This window comes from Etheostoma cragini, chromosome 17 (assembly GCF_013103735.1).
Source record: "Etheostoma cragini isolate CJK2018 chromosome 17, CSU_Ecrag_1.0, whole genome shotgun sequence".
Classification (NCBI taxonomy): Eukaryota; Metazoa; Chordata; class Actinopteri; order Perciformes; family Percidae; genus Etheostoma; species Etheostoma cragini.
This window is the reverse complement of record NC_048423.1, coordinates 6,156,022-6,175,010: the sequence shown is the minus strand read 5'-3', so window position 1 is coordinate 6,175,010 and position 18,989 is coordinate 6,156,022. Positions and strand designations below refer to the sequence as shown.

General features: G+C 41.8%; 1 protein-coding gene across 1 annotated transcript in view; it reads right to left on the bottom strand.

The window, feature by feature from the left end:
- Window positions 1-258: 258 nt before the first annotated feature.
- lrpprc (leucine-rich pentatricopeptide repeat containing) overlaps window positions 259-18,989 on the bottom strand; it is a 51,018-nt gene continuing 32,287 nt past the window's right edge. Inside the window, exons 23-35 of the mRNA XM_034898473.1 lie at window positions 17,766-17,834; window positions 17,514-17,604; window positions 16,840-16,982; window positions 15,037-15,160; window positions 14,480-14,606; window positions 11,293-11,381; window positions 11,003-11,207; window positions 8,897-9,024; window positions 8,612-8,727; window positions 4,229-4,303; window positions 4,005-4,089; window positions 2,218-2,360; window positions 259-551 (exon numbers count right to left, since the gene is read on the bottom strand). Coding sequence (XP_034754364.1) covers window positions 480-551; window positions 2,218-2,360; window positions 4,005-4,089; window positions 4,229-4,303; window positions 8,612-8,727; window positions 8,897-9,024; window positions 11,003-11,207; window positions 11,293-11,381; window positions 14,480-14,606; window positions 15,037-15,160; window positions 16,840-16,982; window positions 17,514-17,604; window positions 17,766-17,834 — 1,467 coding nt within the window. The 3' untranslated portion in view covers window positions 259-479. The remainder of the gene's footprint in view (window positions 552-2,217; window positions 2,361-4,004; window positions 4,090-4,228; window positions 4,304-8,611; window positions 8,728-8,896; window positions 9,025-11,002; window positions 11,208-11,292; window positions 11,382-14,479; window positions 14,607-15,036; window positions 15,161-16,839; window positions 16,983-17,513; window positions 17,605-17,765; window positions 17,835-18,989) is intronic.

Genomic DNA, 18,989 nt, shown 5'->3' with positions numbered 1-18,989 from the left:
AGTACAGTACTGTATACACTATTTACAGTTTGGAATTGGGTCAAAGAAATTGTGTCTTAGCATGAAAGGCACAGATGTCATTGATAACCTTACTGCATTCTAGTTTTGGCCTTGTTTTTGTGCAAACAGACTCTTTGGGACACATCACTACAGCCGAGTCATTGTTAATTTATTTAGCTCCACTTCTGCATTACCTGCTGCCTTGAAAGAGTTAATTGTACCACTAAATACGTTTTTAAACCACACAAAGACTCAAGCTCAGAATGTGACATTTATTAGCATAAATACTTCTGTACATTCCCAACATCTTCATCATCATCATCATCATCATCAATAGTCTCCATAGCACAGTGGAAAGAGTCTATCATCTAACAGTTATAACACAATACTCAAGATTTCAGCTCAGACAATTTATATAAAAAAAGAAAGACAAAGGAGAAAAACGGTGGGATTTGGATGGAGGTGAGGAGGAGGATTCTTTATGCCTCAATTGTTGTCTTGGCTTTTGCCGCTCTCTCTTTCAGCTTGTCTGCATAAAACTTAAAGGACTCCTGGAAAGAGAAAGAATGATTTAGCATCAAACATATACAAAAACAAACAAATGCTCACCTGCCATATAGTTAGGCAGTAGTGTGTGTGTATGTGTGTGTGTGTGTGTGTGTGTGTGTGTTTCTATCTAGGCTCTTTCCTGAAATAAGCAGCAGTGGAGCCCTCCTGGGTCTGTCTAAATAGTCTCCACTCTCCAACCAGGTTGTCTTGTTTCATCTTTAAATCCCCATTAATACACAAATTAGGGATTTGTAGCACACTCCCCAAACACACACACTCACTCTTTGCGTCTGTTCCTGGCTAATTAATCATTTTTTTGATCCAAAGTGTTGTGCTGGGTGTTTTTTGAAGGGGAGAAGGTGAGAGCTTTTCCAAAGATTACACCAGCTACTTTCATTGTACGTTTGCTTATTAATGTAGTAATTAATAAATAGCTGTGTTAGAGAGAGAGCGAGAGAGAGCGAGAGCGAGAGAGAGAGAGAGAGAGAGAGATTCTGGCAGGAGGTTGAAACACTTTCAAAAGGGTCAGTTTACCCTAATTACAATAACAAATTTTCCTCACTAAATTTGGTTTTATTTGTCCCAGTTTTGAGCTGTCTGTCTGATACGGTGGCAGGTGTTTATTTCTGGTGCTCAAAGCAATTAGAAATGACATTTGTAAAATGCAACTGCACCATTTCTTTCTAGAAACAGTAACCCTGATACTCTGGATAATCCCCACATTTCATTGAACATTGGGACTAATTTCTACTTAAGAAATAGTCCTTATAAACACGGTTAAGGACTGTACTTAGCGGATTATCCAGAGAGTAATGGGGACATTACATTGTCACATTCTCATTATAAATCACTCTTTTTCTATGAGGTTTGCTTGTATCTTATTTCCAAGTCAAATGCAGTAAACTCTCTAAACTACTGCCTAAACATATTGTAAATTGATCGTTTCAAATTTATGAAAAATATTTGTGTGAATGGTGCAGCAACCGCAACTGTATATAGATGGAGGAGAGGAAGGAGAACGAGGACAGGTGGGTGAGGTGTTTATAGAAACTTCTGAACACCATGACATGCTCACCTTTCCCTCTCCTTGAAACTCCTCTGGCTCTCCTTTGCTTATAAAACCCTGCAATCACTTAACTATCCTGCCACCCAGTGAATAATGCAGCAGCTTCTCTGCCTTCATCCTTCTTTCTCCTTCTATCTTTGCACTGCAGGTGAATGTTGGGAAGGTAAGAGGTGGGCTTCGTTCTACACCTGCCTCGAGGGGACAGCACAGTAAAGTGCTAGGGCTGAGAGGGCTGTGAGTGTGTGTCTGTGTATGAGTCCACTGCCAAAAATAGGACTACAAAAAGTTACAAAACGTGCGGAAATGCTCAAAAACACAGTGCACAGAGACTATTGCAGTGACACACACACACACACACACATATATTGAACAACCCTGAGCAGGCAGACTGCTCTGTCACATTACTAAGGCACACACAGACCTCAGCGCACACACAATGGCACACATTAGGGCACCAACCGGACAACTGCCAGCACCAGTTTAGGAGCTGTGTTGTGTGCGTGCGTTAGTATTTGTACACAGATCTGTTCCTAATATGTTGTTCAAGTCTTGAATCAATATGGATGTGTGTGTGTGTGGGTGTGTGTGTGTTTGAGACTCACCGGGGGCTCCACGAAGGGCACAGTCTCTCCTGCATTGCGGTAAAGCGCAGCCAGCCGTTTGAGTGACAGCTCGTCTATGACTGTCCCCCCCTTCTGCATCTGCTCTTGCAGAGCCTTGGCTGACAATAAGTCCTTATCCAGGACTGCCATACAAGAGGGGGAAGAGAGAAAGTAAAGTCAGCAAATGAGACAAAACACTTTACATGTCAAATTCTTATTTGAATGTAGACATTTAGAAAAATGTAAGTCATGTTTATTTCTGGTGGGATAATCTTGTTATTTTCCACTTTGTTCAATTATCAATAATTGGAGCCAAGAACAGAGGTTTTACACGCTCATGCATACTGTCCAATCTTTAATTACCCTTGCTTTTATCAAGATCAAGATAACTAGGGCTGTAACGATATGCAATATAAAAGTGAAAGTGCAACACTCAGATCCACAAAGCTGAATGTGAGAAGACAGAATTGTGAAACACCCCTTCCAACTCCCAGAGTTATCCTTCTTGTCTCCAGTTTTAAGCTCCTCCTTCTCCTGCTACGTGACACATGAAACTCTATTGATGAGGACCGTCCAGGAGTAAACCAGGCAGACACACAGCTGACAACCTGGAGACAGGCTCGCTAATACACGCCATGGGCCGCTGTGGACTTGTGTCAGACCCGCAAGCGGTTTCAGGACAGTGGCTGCATGTGTCCAACAATGTGCAAAGCATCAACGGAGTGGGGAAAACGTGTCAGAGCCTCCCGGACAGGTGAACTGAGACTCTGTTTCCGGTGCTTTCTTTTGGAAGGCTGGCTGCCAAAAAAACCGCACCTCACTAGCTAAGTTAAACGCTGGCTATCAGTAAACAGAAGGTAGTGGCTGGTGTGTGCGCCATTTTATTTAGATATTGTATATTGTTAATAATTTGCATAGTTAATATTGTTCTTTGGTCTTCAGTTTATACATTAAAAAAAAAGATATTTAATAAATTAAAATAATAAATGGTGGATAGAAGAATTTGTGTAGACTACTTTATTTTCCTCCAATTGTGGGGTAATAATGGAAACTGAGTTTTGCCTTCACTTATACAAAGTTCACCCTTTAGAACATACAGCCTCTGGAAAGCAAAATACACAGTTAATATCAGATTATTACAAAATGGTTGAGCTAAAAGCCAGCAACTTTCTGTATACTATCTCCCTCTTCAGTACCTGAAACGACTGAAACAATGTTATGTTAGAGTGAGAGTAATCATCTGTAATTTTGAAACAGCATGAATGTGTTCTGTTGTGTAAATCAAGAGACTAAAGTGGAAAGTAAGGTCACTACTGTCAAAAAGTGACAAGAGCAAGTTAAAGAGAAAAAATAAAAAGTACATAGACGGGGCAGAGAACAAAGCTGAGCATCGGATCGTTAATTGTGTTCCTTGTGGCTGCCTTGACAGACCAGCTAGCTGATGCTAATTAAATAGTCATGTCTGCTCATTTCTGGTGTGAAGGGTACAAAAGAGGGGAGAAAGGGTAGGAAAGGATAGACGGGAGTAAAACGGTGGAGAGGGCAAGAGGCAATGGAGAGGAGAAAAAAAACGCTGAGTGGTGGACTGTGTTGCGATTAGCACGCTAGGCTAGCCAGTACAGCTAACTCATTAGAGGACACATGTTCTTGCAACCCCTGAATGTCTGCCTACACACACAAACACTCCTTGACCTGATGCATTGTTAATGCGTCCGCTAATGTTAACTTAGTCACAGTACAGCGAGCCGCTGCACACGACCCGTCCAGGCCTTGTGTGGATGTCTTACCATGACATTTCATCAAGTACGGGTACACCACCTCCTTCTCAGTGAAGTCTGGAATCAAGCTCAGCAGGGCCTTGATCTTGCCCACCTGTGCACACAAATAACAATTTTATCAAGAATTAGCTTACATCATTACTAACAGAAATCATGGGGGAAAAGTAAACAAATTATATATATAAAAAAAAAAGGTAGATTCTGAAAAGAAGAATCCTAATGTGTGATTTTACCTGTCCTGGACGCTGAGCCTTCTGAGACAAGTAGGACACCAGCACCTCCTTCTGTTCTGCCAAGGCGTTACAACGCTACAGCAAAACAAGGGGGACAAAACAAAACCACGCGAGATATTAACACGAGGGAAGGGGAGAGAGGAGTCTTCTTAAGTCATGAATGCTCTCCAACCTGTGCTCTTCACATACATACAGTACATAAACACGCATGCACTCCAACACACCCACTCATTCATGTTACCACCCGTACACCCACACTCGGGTTAAAAAGCTAATTATGGATTTAATAACTACTCGTTTCTTTATGAATTTAAATGTGCAGCACTGTTCACATCAAAAAGCATAATTATCCCCACTTAGTCACATTAAAGGTCATATCTAGTACTGAAAATATAAGTACAGCCCGAGCGCTTCATTGGACGACCGTCTGCACAGCTTTAATCAATTACTGGAGGACAGGAAGTAAAAGAGATGATAGACAACAGGCAAGAGAGGACGTTTAAAACAAATTCTAACCATAAATTCTAACTGTTTAATACATTTACAGTTTAAATAAAACAATACACCTATTATTACTCTCTGGTAGATTAATTATGTTAAGGTAGCACTGTTTACATACCGCAAACTGCTTTTTTGCATTTCTCTACAAAAATTTCGCCTTCCTCATTGAACTACATTTACATGGATACAATAGCCTGACATCGCCGGACCGAATCTGGCAGACCAAATGAAACATGAGCTTGCAGATTCTTTCATCTGTTATAAGACAACATCGCCCAATAAGTCAGTGTGAGGAAACGCCAAACAGTGGAACATGTTTGCAGAATAAGCCTGAAACGGCACTTTCTTCTGACTATTAAAAACAATAAATGAGATGAAATGATAACAATAAAACATGACAAAAATTATTTATGAGATATTATGATATAAATCAGGTAGACTTCTGAACGTTTAACCTGTGAATGACTGCCTATGATAAAACCATTTAAACACACAAACAATGTACTGTGTATGTGTATTTAAAAAGTGCGTGCGTGTGTGCAGGAGATGCATTAACGTTGCTGTGCTGAGGGAGTTCGTTCTCCTGGCTGAGCAGCAATGAGGTCTGATTACTAGCCAGTCGTAAACTAACGTGTTTCAGTCCTTTTGCACCTCGTACAGAGTTAAAGGCAAGTGGCCTGTAAGGCTTTTAACAGGACCGCACACGCACAGAGTCACCAAGCGGCAGAATGGCTTGAGTACAATCAGGCAATTAGACCAACACTATGCCACTTCACCCAACTTTGCTCTGTGCTCTCACTCACTCTCTCCTCTGTCTCTCCCCCCCTCGCTATAACGACCACTCCCAAAGGTGACGCCACAGCCAACCGGGCCTCCTGTCTGCCCTGCTCCTCACATACACTGACTAAAAGCTCTAGATACCCAGGGAATGCTTCCTCCTTTTCCTCAATGACCCTGCTCCCAACACAGAACATGCACGTAAGCAGTTGTAGATGAGTCCGTACAGCTCCTGCCTCACTGCTTCCCTCCGCAACAGTTTTATAATGACTAACTTCCTCCCTCTCGCTCCCCACCGACCTCACGTCCTTCTCTCCCAATAGCCTTGTCATTATTATTGTCTGCTCGCCTACTTAAAAGCTTTTCCGAGTTTTGGTGCTGCTTCACTTAGGATGGGATGGAGGAGTTGGACCGCTATCCTCCAGTGAACCTGGAAGAGCAGTTTTGAGTGGGGGGAGTCAGGATGGCTAAAACAGACAATGATGAGGGACAAATGATGAGGGAGCACACCAGTTTAGCCTGGGTCACATCAGCGTAGTCTGAACTCAAACTTAACACACGACAAATGGGAGAACACGGTTTAGAGTAGTCTTTGCAGGGATGTTGATGTAGTTTTACTTTCTAACACAATGAGCATTTGTTCCTGGAGTTTTGTTTTCTTGTTACACATGTTTTGCATATCATGTATTTAAATGTTCAGTGTTTAAGAGGCATGGCATTCTGACTACCCGTATGTATCAGCGGGTTTCTTATACTTCAAGTGCTGCCTCAAACAATTACACTTACAACAATTGGCATTTGGTCTTTGCCGGAGCAACTCACAATATTCATGATTAGAACATAATCTTTAGTTCAAGAAAGATTTGACAGAAATGAAATAATCCCAATGACTAGCTGACTAAGTCTGACTGTCAATAAAAGCACGCTGTTATTATCATCTTTTTTCTGATGTATTAATTGCTTTTATTTTAATTGTCTTTATATCAGTATTGCCTCCAAATATATATACATATTCACATTTTCTATTCAATCTTTTAAAGTTTAACAACTCCTTTAAAAGTTTAAAATATGTAAAGCGCTCAACTGTATGAATTGTGCTGTCTAAAATGCAAGAGTCTTACAACCATGAGTTTGAAACTTTTACGTTATGTTGGACTGCCAAGTTTCTACGGCACAGACATCAATTGAAAAAGTTCAAAAAGAACATGCCACTTGACACGAGCCAAGATGCATATCCAGCAAGGAGCATATTGTAACTTTCAAATCATGTAATCCATAGTTTGTGTTTAAATAGTGATGAAGAGGAGAGTAGTCAGTAAAGTATCTGTTCATCAACATGCATGCTTGTCAGACATCCCTGTTTAAAGATTGAGAGGGACAATCACTCAGGATGTCAGGGAGGAATGAAGCGCAGGGCCTTCGCGTCCGAGTATATCTACATTTTTCTTTTTTTTCTTCTATCTGTGTCTTCCAGTTTCTCTCCCAGTTAGTTAGTGTGGTCCAGATGAAGCTGAAGCATAAAGCCCATTTTAGAGATTTCTTGAAAACAAAGTACTGTATGCACCCACTATCAACACTTGTCTCTGCTCTACTCTCATACTGATTTCAGTAAGTACTACAATTTAGAAACAGACTTCCTGTTTTACTGTATAGTATAATACTATTTCAAAACATAATTCTGTAAATGTACTGATCTTTGGCTGCATAATTAATGTACTAACTACTCAGAGTTGGTTTATTAGTAGCTCCTTGTCTGCTTGTTGAAAAGGTAATCTGATAAGACCCGTCTTTGGAGCAGAACCTTTGATTCATGGGAATTTCATATCAATTATTTAATATGTCCAAAACAGACAACAGATGTATGTTAGGCTGAAAAAGAGCAGCGAAGATTGTGTGACAAGACCATAATATGACCTGAAAAAACACAGATTAATTTCGTTCATATTTAAAAAGTGGTAAGGTGTAGTGAGTGAGGGCGGTAACATATCTGTGGTCATTATTGTGCGCTCTAGTCACACACGCCACTGAATGTCTGAGAAGGGTAATCACGCAACAAGTGAGAATGAAATAATCGCTGTTACAGAGCAGTCTTAGTCTCCATTTTTGTGTCTGTCTCGGAGAGTTTCTTGATCTATGCTGCTACCTCACCCTCTTCATCGTTCCTCCCGTCTCTCACCCATCTAGCTTATACATATTGATGTCCCAGGGCTAAATGCAAAGTCATTGAGCTGTAATGTATGAACTGTAATAAATAAGTGAAGCAGTCGGAGGCCAATTTCAGACCACCAGACTCATTGGTGGAATGTAGGGAAGCACTTCCTGACACAAATGTGAGGTTTTATGAATAAGTCAACGGTGGTGGCGGAAGAACATCTCCATCATCACTTGGGTCTGACAACTGGACCAATGCATCCCCAGTTCCCTTGTTGATTTGTTTTTTTTGTGTGTGAAGATTTTAGTTACTTTGATGAAATAATTTAAAACGTAGTCAAGAGCAAATCATTCAAATGGAGTGACAAAATGCTCCATATTTTTTGATTTAGTTAAAGTGGTCACAAAAAGTTATTAAAAAACAACCACTGACATTTCAGAGCTTTCTCCTCATGGTGCATGATGCAAATCCAACCTAAATAATAAAGCGCAATACTGTAACTATACAGCACATTGTTGTATTTTGGTGGGGAGGGAGCTTGTTTTTGCATTTTTTGAAACAACCCAAAAAATCTTATTTCTTTAAAAGGCAACACACTGCATCCTTATCTCCTCTCCACTTTACACAAAGACAAATCGAGAGAAATAAAAAGCACGCACGCATTTCTTCACTTCATGTTTAAATAGTGATGAACAGAAGTAAGCAAGAGGAGCAAGTTATGTATCTTTATGAATCTGCATGAATGCTAGTCAACAGATACGTCTGAAAACCTCTCTCTCTCTCACACACACACACACACACACACACACACACACACACACACACACACACACACACACACACACACACACACACACACACACACACACACACACACACACACACACACACACACACACACACACACACACACACACACACACACACACACACACACACACACATATACTCACAGCTAGCATGAACTTGGCATCTTCAACTTTGTCCATATCCAGCAGCTGGAGGAAGAGGTCTGAAGCTGGTCTGTAGCAGCCAAAGTGGTTGGCTAGCCGCTCTGCCATAGCACTCACTGCAATACATCATGTACAATTGGTCATTGTCTCATGTGTTTTATTAGCACTGGATTGCATCAGTCTTATTATCATTTTGCCTGGGGTTTCATATGTTGTATTTCTATTTCTTAGACTGTACATTGTGCTGTGTGTGTGTGTGTGTGTGTGTGTGTGTGTTTATCTTACACTTGTCTAAGGCTTTGTCATTGTCATCTTCCAAGATCTTTCTGAAGACGAAGGACATACTGGGGTTTGTGCTGTTTGGACTAGTGAATACTGCCTCCAACACCTCCACTGCGGACTCCATGTCACCACTGAAGAGGGTGGAAAGGGTAACTTAGTTCAAGTTCATCAAAAATACACCCAATACGCTGTGCATGTTCAATCTTCAAACTTTGAACAGATAAAAAGAAATAGGAGAAACAAACCCTGACAACATTTGTTATGTCCAATACCCATGCATTGCAAGTATGCTTTGGTTTAGTTTAGGGAAGGTTGTGTTAATAAGAAGGCAAGCAGGTTTCTTTGACGTGTAAAACACACATCATTGTTATATCAAGGGCACATTTCATCCTGCATTGGCGCTGACTGCCCATTGGATCAACAAAGGTGTCCCTGAGCAAGACACTTGACCTGTAGTTGCTCCAAAGGTGTCCAACCTCTGACATATACAGCAATTGTAAGTTGCTTTTTTAAATTAAAGCTAAATGACATGTAATGTAATGGAAGTAAATTTTAAGATGCAAAAATATCTAATATGGCTGGAATTGCTAGAGATACTGGGATGGGAGAAGAACACATCAGTAATCAGCCAAATCAGAATTAACCTTTGAAAGTGGATTTGACCTCTTAGAGATAGAAACAAATGCTTAAAATATTTTATGAGAAACTGGCCATATTAACGAACAATAAGAACTTCTCCCTCGAGCTGTTTTCTAGACTCTAGATAGTAATTTCATATTAAAATGGTATTTGTTAAATTCTTTTCTTCCCATTAATTGCTGACCAACTTTTTCTCCCACTGATGCCTACTTGTACACACTTGGTTGACACAACCAAACAAAGCCTGCACAACAAAGCGCTACAAATGTAAGACTCAAATAAAACTCAACCTGGCAACCCGACCTCGCTACTAACACTTTACGCTCCCCACCGTCAGCAGTTGTAATGAATATTTAACATACAGGGTGTGTGTGCGTCTCTGTGTATGTATATGTGAAAGCGTCCAGAGGTGGGGAAACATATCTACGCTGATTGTTGCGACTGGGACCGTCTGAATAATTCAGCAGGGGCCTCGTCTAAATGTGGCACTCCGCTTTCCGGGCCTGCTTGCTTTTCCGCCCTGGCTCTTAACCAGTCAGCTCGGCTCAGATACAGTGGGGACACACGTGTCAGAGCTGCTCAGAGCACAGCTCCCGGAGGTCAGGGTTCAAGCTGACAGGCCTGCACTGCAATCGCCAATCGGGCGTGAGACTGTCTTGCTTTTCTTCACTTCCTGCTGTCTTTCCGAGGTAGCACGGGGCTGCCGCCACTTGAGCTGGGGGACAGTGCTTATGTGGCAAGTAGCGCAATGAAAGTTTGATGCACAATGCGTTTTATACATTTGTTCTCTGTTGTTTGAGAAGCGACAAAGCAGAAGTGGAGGATGGGTGTTTTCATGACATTAAAAGGAACCCATGAATAATCCTATTACGCCTGTGTTTCCTATTTGTAGTTGACACTGCGCTCGCCCTGTAAGCTTTTACTTTGAGAGTGTGTCAACATGGCTCTTGTCACACTCTGCTGCATTCAATTGTTTATCTGTATGTGCTGCTTAGTATTACCGTTTACAAAATAGTATAAAATACTTCACACTGGATTGTAAAATCGCATTATCAATTGAAATTATATTTTGCTCATGCAACTAGGAGCCCTCCTCATCAACACTCAGTTTTTCGGTTAGCTGTCTGCACTCTATTCGACTGAACGTGGTTGGTAAGGATTAGAGATAAAGGTGATATGACAACTTTCTTAACAAGGTCAGATTTGGGGAAATATCTGAAATGCTGCATATCCCTTAATGTGACTCATACATGACCAAAATCCTGAGTTAGGCCCTTTTGTGTAGACTTGTACGTGATTATAGGATCTTTCAAATTACTCTAAGTTTTAGTTAGTAGAAAAATGAGAATATCGTCACAGTCAGAAATTAAAAAATCCTACACAGGTTTTAAGTGTCTCCTCAACTTAAAAAACAGTTGACACAAGTCCATTAAGGAATCACCACATATAGCCTACACTTAACACGCTTACTTTTTGATGTGTGCGAGGGCCGTGTTGTTGACAAACACCATGCTGGACAGGTTGAGGGTTGTGCCGAGGCCCTTCATCAGTGACTCCACTTCTTGGATGCCCGCCACGTCGCCATCGCTACCCAGGGCCTGAACCAGTCTGGTAACGGCGAGCTGCGAAGGCACTTGGTCCACCTGCAGCATAGACTTCAGTTTCTCGAGAGCATCTGTGGAGGAGTGGAAAAGGTGAGTATGTGTGTGTTTGAAATGAGTATGTACACGTTTATTTACCCACCCAAGTCTATGTCTTACCTTTAGCCTGGCCTTTCTTGCTGTGTGTGATGATGAGCAGATTGGTGGCGATATCACTCAGCTGAAAGCCCGGCACATGAGACGCAGCACTGCAAGAGACAAAGTATTTTCTTGGCTTGGCATCAGCTTTCAACTATACACTTCTTATTTGAGTCAATCTGTTACTTATACAAACCCCTTTTTTGACCTCAACAGTTTTTTTTAAGCATGCTCCCAATGACATAAACTGCAGTACAGTGGTTAATGATCGCTGGTCAATATGACAACATTGACTTTGAAGTTCATGGCAAATTGGCAGAGATTTCACCATGCAGTGTGTATACTGAGGTTATGACCAAATACTTGCAAAATGAACCATCCAGTCAGACATTCCTGTCAGCCTCAGCTCTACTTTTTTAGCAAATGTTAGGAAGTGAACCCACTAAACTAAGATCTAAGAAACTAAGAAACCAATCATCATTATAAATGTAAATGTGCTGTATTTATATAGCGCTTTTCCAGTCTTAACAACTGCTCTACAGGAAACATTCACCATTCATACACATTCATACACTGTGGCCGGGGCTGCCATACAAGGTGCCACCTGCTCATCAGATAAACATTCACACACATTCACACTCCGATGCGCAGCACCGGGGGCAACTCGGGGTTCAGTGTCTTGCCCAAGGACACTTCGACAATGACAATGACTCCCATTATAGCTGATGAACAATGAACACTGTGAGCATGTTAGCATGCTGACATTAGCATTTAGCACCACTGTGGCCAAGTACAGTGGCACAGAGATGCTAGAGTGGATCTAGACTGTCAAATGGGGTACTAACGTATGTAATGTAATCCCATGTTGGATGGAGCGTTTCAATGGTATGACACAAATCCACATCTAGGTTGCGTGCAACTTCTTACCAGGGTGGAATGTACACAGCTATTAGAGACAGCTTTATTTCTCACTTTAAAGCTGACACTGTATAAATTGAAAGCCAATCTTTATAATCTGTGATGACTAAATTAATATCTCTGTGGCATCTTAGTCTTCAGCACTTGGGTCATTATAAGGCATCACATTCAGAAACTCCACAGATACAGAGGGGATAAACACATGAGCTGAAAGACAGACCATACAATGGGAAAAATGTGATTGACAGCAAGTCTGAGCCTCTTATAAAACACTTGCTGTAACCATGAAAACATTACAGACAAACAGTTGATTACTTCCTGCTGAGCCCCTGAATGTGTGTGTTTGTATATCTGTGTGTAGTATTATGTAGGACAGGTGGAATGCTGCAGTAGTGAGGCATCCAGGAGAAGCCCCGCTCCTCATCACTTCTTCACTCGCTCCATCTGCCTGTCTATTTGCGGTCCTTTTCAGCCCTCCTCCTTTTCATTTCTTTGCCACTAAAACCTCAATCAAGCTTGCCTCCCATCTTTTATTTATTTATTTGTTATTATAGCCCTGCAACCACATTAATCCTTCCGCTCAATTGAGCATCAGGCTGGCAACCCTTATCACCACGGCGACACCAGGCCAAGCAGCACCCGGCAGCCGCTGTGACGGGGTCACGGCAGAGATTGAAGCGGTAACAGGGTCGCCAAAGGATTGCCGCGGAGACCAAGCAGTGAGGGGGGAAAATCTCTAGAGGCCGACTCTCACTCACCTTTCCCCACACACACACACACTCACTCGTCTTCTTGGGGTATTGTGCTTTAGCCAATGAATCCAAGATGCACCCCTTCCCCTCTCTCTCATCATCATCACTCTCTCCCAATCCGTTAATCTCACCATAAGCACCCCGCTGCTCAATTCTGTACAGATTACCCAAAAACAAACACACCCATCCACCCACATGCACAGAGAATTAATGCCTATAGCGTCTTCATTAACCTCGTACATGATTAAATCTAGCCCTCCTCGCCTCGTTCACTCCTTTCTCGTTTAGCTCTTTTTATCTCCTTGCTTTCCTCCCTATTTCCATCTTTCCCTGACACTCCTCTCAGCTCATTTCACTTCTCATTTAGAGTGCAGATAAACAAAGCTTTTATCCAGGCAGGGATGCCATAAACCAATTCAAACAGAGACTGGAGATGGGTTATCACTTGTATTGGCTTGCGCTTGTTGAAACAGGGGTCTAAAATTGATACGATTATTCCTCATAACATCAGAGAGTGAACCATGTAGAGAGCCGAAAACATGGAAGGGACCGATAGTGTAATACATGTTTTTACAGTTAATTTTTCCCCCCTTCCCTACAAATTAGTAACTGCATCTTTTATTTTGGTGTATCATGTCATTCTATTATTATCGTCTTCTTTTTTTACAATTTGTTTCGGTGTTTTTCCTCTGCAGCGAGAAATGAATATAAAGAAACGGACAAAGAGAGATTAAAAAGTGAGGAGATTACCTAAAAAAAGAAACAGAAGATCAGCGCTGCACTAAGCTCAGATCTTTAATACCTCTGTCTGTCAATTTGTCTCCAGGCTCAAGCCCTGATATCGGCCCCATAACCCAACAACACATGATACATTACTAATTGGAAGAAGATTGATGTTTTTGCGCAAAGTCACCCGCTTCCCAGAAAACCAAAATTAATCTGTATACCCGAGCGTGTGTGTGTGTGTGTGTGTGTGTATCTTTGGGCTTAGTAAGAACCACTGTTCATATCTAAAAGAGCTGAGTGTGTTCGAACACAATCCGTTTATAATCCTTATGTCTATTGAAGAGTTGTAGTTTTAGCCTGAGGTGACCCGGTGCCAAAGAACGAGGAGACAGGGAAAGCAGACATTCACTGATCTCCTTTCCCCCCCCAATTCCGATCCAATTCTGATCCCTGAATTTCGATACCTGCCGATTACCAGAGCAAAATTATTTTGATAAAGAAAAACATATGGGATGGGGCCTTCATATTCATATTTGTAGGGAGGAACTGATACAGACAGCGGTTTATTACAAATTAGATACCAGGACAAAATGCTAAAATGTGATTGAATTAACACTGGTAATGTAATCAAAGCAAAAAAAAAAAAACCTGAGTAAATACTGTTAAGAAAGACTTACATGTACTGTTTATGCCTGATATTTACAATATAACTTGGAAAAAAACTATTGTGTTTTTTCTGTTTTGTAAGGCTTTACCATAATGTGTCATTTGTCATTGTGAATGAGATATTATTGAGAAATTTAGGCACTTACATGTCCTTGACTGCCATGGCATCCTCAATGGATCCCTCGGCCAACAGGGCCCGGATCAATTGATCGTAAGGGGCGGGACCTAATGCCACACCCTTTTTATCGACTTCCTTCAGCATCCCATAAGCTTCTGTAGAAAGAGAACGAAAGATGAGTTCAAGGTGGGACAGGATAAAGAAAAGCCAAATTTGAGACTCTTTATAATTAAGTTGGTGACTCTAAAAGTCAATGAGTAGCTCTAAGTCCATTTTAACCCTCAACTCTTGCAGCTCTACACAGCTTTTAGGACATAATTTTTCCTCAATGGTGCTTGTCAGATGGTCGAACGGCTTCTGAAGCCGCTTGATAAGCAGAAAGCATACCAGGGCTGTCATTTTGCCCCTGAATAATCCAAACTGTCGTAATTGCAGCTTTAAATGCAAACTTACACTTTCCCTCTTATCTACTCTTAAATCACTTACTCAAGTCAGATGGTTCAAGTATTTCAAACCAGCTTCTTACGTGTTTAGTTCAGCTCTATATCATGTTGGACAACAACACAGAGAGCTCCTGCTGCTTACCTTTAGCTTTGCCCCTTTTACATAAGGCCAACAGACGGGCCTGGTATTCAGCACCACTTTCAACTGTGGGGAGGGTTGTTGCTGACTTGACCTGCTGTGTGGTGGCAGGTTGTTGGTACCAGGTCTGTAAAAGAAAACTCAGTTTGATTGTTCCATCAAATCACAGCTACATCCGCACACACACACACACACACACACACACACACACACACACACACACACACACACACACACACACACACACACACACACACACACACACAGACACGCATGCACAGTTGTGTGCTGCAATGAGCTGGTGTGTGTATGACAGTGCAATAATGCTGGGCAGGCAGAGCAGGGACTCATAATGTTTGCTCACCCATGTTGCAGTGAGGGGAGGGGGTTAAGCTGTATTGGCTAGGGGCAAATTAGGTCTGGCACCCCAGGGGCAAAAGAAAAGTATGTGTGCGTTAGAGAGAATGTGTGTGTCGAAGCGGGGATGTCAACTTAAGAGCCCCAGGGGTCACCAAGTTCATTGCTCCAGGCAACAGCAATCACTTCCTGTCTCATCATACTTCAGGGTATTGGAGCACACTCAAATGCAAACCAAAGCTGAGGAAAAATGCAGCAATAGAACAGACTAATATTATATTATTTAAAGCCAAATTTCACATTCTGTCTACTACAGTGCAGTAACTAAGAATCCAGCGGCAACCATATGGTGGCATTTAGCTGCTGGCTAAATTAGTCTGGCATTACAGATTTACAGACAGATCAAACTGTAATTCCTTTCACCAGCCAGACGGTCTGATTGACCACACTTCAGATCAGGGCTTCAATCCTGTTTCCTCTGCATGTAATGAACAGAGGCTTAAAGGGAAGCGGGGTGAGGAGGGGGGCTGTATGGAGCGAGCAGTTGATAAGAGTTTTCAGAGGGTTTTTTGGGGCTAGTTTCTATGATCAGAGCTTGGGGTCAGCTTGCTCTTTGGTTAATTTATGCAGTATGAAAATAATTGGGAAATTATGGAGAGCAGCTTCAGTTTATATTATCTGAAGTTCCGATTAAGCTTCTTTTCATATCAATACTGGACAATTTACAGAATATAATAGATCTACACTAACCATAGAACAGTACTAGCACTGTCAATGTATATTTTTAGAGTTAGAGTTTCTCCACAAGATTTTATTTCTCTTTATTTTGATGCTGCTGTAACACTGCAACTTTCCATTGGGGTGTAAAGTGATTTCCTTTGGTAAAAGGGCTGCAGTATCTTACTGCAGTATGTTTATTGATCAAGGCACCTCTTTATTAATGTTGGAAAACCTTAGATACCCTATTTCAAAGCCTATACAATGTCAGAAAATAGTGAGAAATGGCCATCACAAGTTGTCAGAGCCCAATGTGACATCTACCAAAACATTTTTTTTTCCTATAAAAGCGCCAAAAAAAAAAAAAAAAACGATTTACAAAGACATGAACAAAACAAAAACGGCAAATCCCTCAATTTGAGAAACTGGAAACTGACTTAAAATATTATAGATCATTAAAAGATATGACAGATAACCAAGGGTACCTCCACCACACTTCATTCAAGATTTATGGGCAAAAATGTATGCACAGGCATGCTTGTGTGTTAGGTTTGACCTCGGGCTCTTTTAGAGTCCTAGGGAGCTCTTGGGAATCTCCTGGCCTTGGCTTTCAGTTTGATCTGCTCTGCATTTGGCTCCCCTCAGGAACCTCCTGGCAATTTTTTTCCCGAATAATAGATCTGTCTAATGAGCGTTACTGGGATGTGCATATTATTAAGTTGGGGGTTTTACCTCGGGCACCTCAAAGGGCACCTCCTGGCCATTATTCTTTAGGACATCTGCCAGCATATGCAGGGTCCTCTCCCTGGGAATGACGTTATCCTCCTGCATCTTCGTCCATACTGCCTCTGCCTTTTGCCAGTCGTTTGTCTCCTCTATGAACAACAAGAGACAAAGCAGTGGGAATGAGAAAATAAGTATTCTTATGTACTTTGTTATGAATGTCATGACACACAGACCCGTGTGGTTGTACAGTCAGTTCATATTGGCTTAGCTCATCATTCAGCCGGCACCAGAGAGTAATTTGTGACGAAGCGCTCCAAACTGAGAGAGGGCAATCAAAGCACTAATCTGACCAACCGACTGACCCTCAACATTGGTGTGATTCGGGAAACAGACTAACTAGAAGGTGTGTGTGTGTGAAAAGGGGGGGGGGGGTTGTAATGGCTTGACAATCAGCTTTAACACTCCAATCACAACCTTTATCTGCTTTGCTCTCCACTGCAGCAATCACACCATGTCTTGTGCTCTTACTTCTGACTGATCCCATTCTCCGATTCTGACCCCTCCCCCCGAGGGGAGGGAGGGGTCAGAACAGCAGAGGCCACAAGAGGGTAAATAGGAGGTTGCAAACTGAGAGGAATCAAATAAAAGAGCACATAAACAGACAAATGAAAGAGGCTTACTGCAGAGACGGAGGATGTAACTGTACATCTCATCCCTGTCGCACTCAAAGAGCTTGGCTGTCATGTCCACCATCTGCTCCAAGGCCTCCATCTATACACAAAAACAACAATATATGATTTAAGTAGGAATTTATTTTCACTTTTTTTGTCTACTATGTGGCCTTGAGTAGTTCAGCCTCTGTGTTAGCGTGTGTGTGTGTGTGTTTGTGTGTGTGTCTGTGTGTGTTGCTCACACACGGTAGTGGGGGTTACCTGTTTGGATGAAATGCATTTCTCTGCATACCAGTGCAGGCGTCCAGGCCGTGCCCTCAGCCCTGGGGTCTACACACAAAAAACAGATGGCAATATCTATTGACAGACTCCAGAGAGTGGATAAATAACTGTATCAAAATTAAAAATGTGACTCATATGGGTGTCATGTGGACGTGTTTACATCAAGCAAGATTTCTTCTCAGCAATGTCACTGTGCTCCAAGATGTTAAGCAATTCACTTATTACTAGACAATCCATAAGAAAAATATTGTATTTCCAGAACGTCTTTTATTTTTTTATTGTTATATTGCAGATCATGTAGAAAGTGTAGAATATGTCTTGTTTCACTGAATGCTGAGCTAGCCAGGAGAAAAAAACTGAAAAGACTACACAAAAGACTAAACTTTAAATGCAAAATAACAGGTTTAAACTAGGTTGAAAATAGAACAAAAAAAATTACGTTTATAAGATATAAGGTACTTTTGTAGTAATACTGCAGATAGAAAGTGTGTAGGCTGTCAAATAAGGGCTGACATAGATTGATCTGCAGGCTCATGTAGCTAAGATTAAGCCAGATATGTGGAGTGACTGGATGATTATTATCATGGAATAAGAGTGATCAGGATTTCATCTGTCTCTTGGGGCTTTGATACAATCTGAATGAGACTAGGAATGAGAAGTTTCGCCCTCCCTCTCTTTCCGGTAATCTGAAAAAAGAGAGGGAGAGATAGAGCGATCTGCCAGAAAGTTAATCTGAACTGGGATCAACAACGCTCAATCCCCGCTGGCCTCTTTGATGGGAGCCCATCATACTTTGAGAGGGTGGGTAAAGTCAAGAAAAGACGGCCTTCATCCCTTTCTCTGACCATCCCTTGTTGTCGTCATCCTTTCCTCTTTCAATCCTCTCTTCTCCCAATCCCTCCCTCTTCCTCCAAATCTCCCCTGCTCCTACTCACTCTTTTCCCCCCTGCCTCTCCAGTCCTTTCATCCGGCCCAGGCAAAGGCATTATGTTCTTACTCAACCAGCCAAAGGGACAAATTAAAATGTGTTGCACTCACTCTCTCTCTGTCTGTCTAATCTTCTTAGAGACTAAGGCCTGGTGCAAGTGCTCCATCTTTTTCCCCCCAATTCCCTTTACTTGGTAAAGTCTTGCAGGCTCAAAGCAGCCTTCTGCACATCTACTCACGCACGCGCACACACACGCACGCACGCGCGCGCGCGCG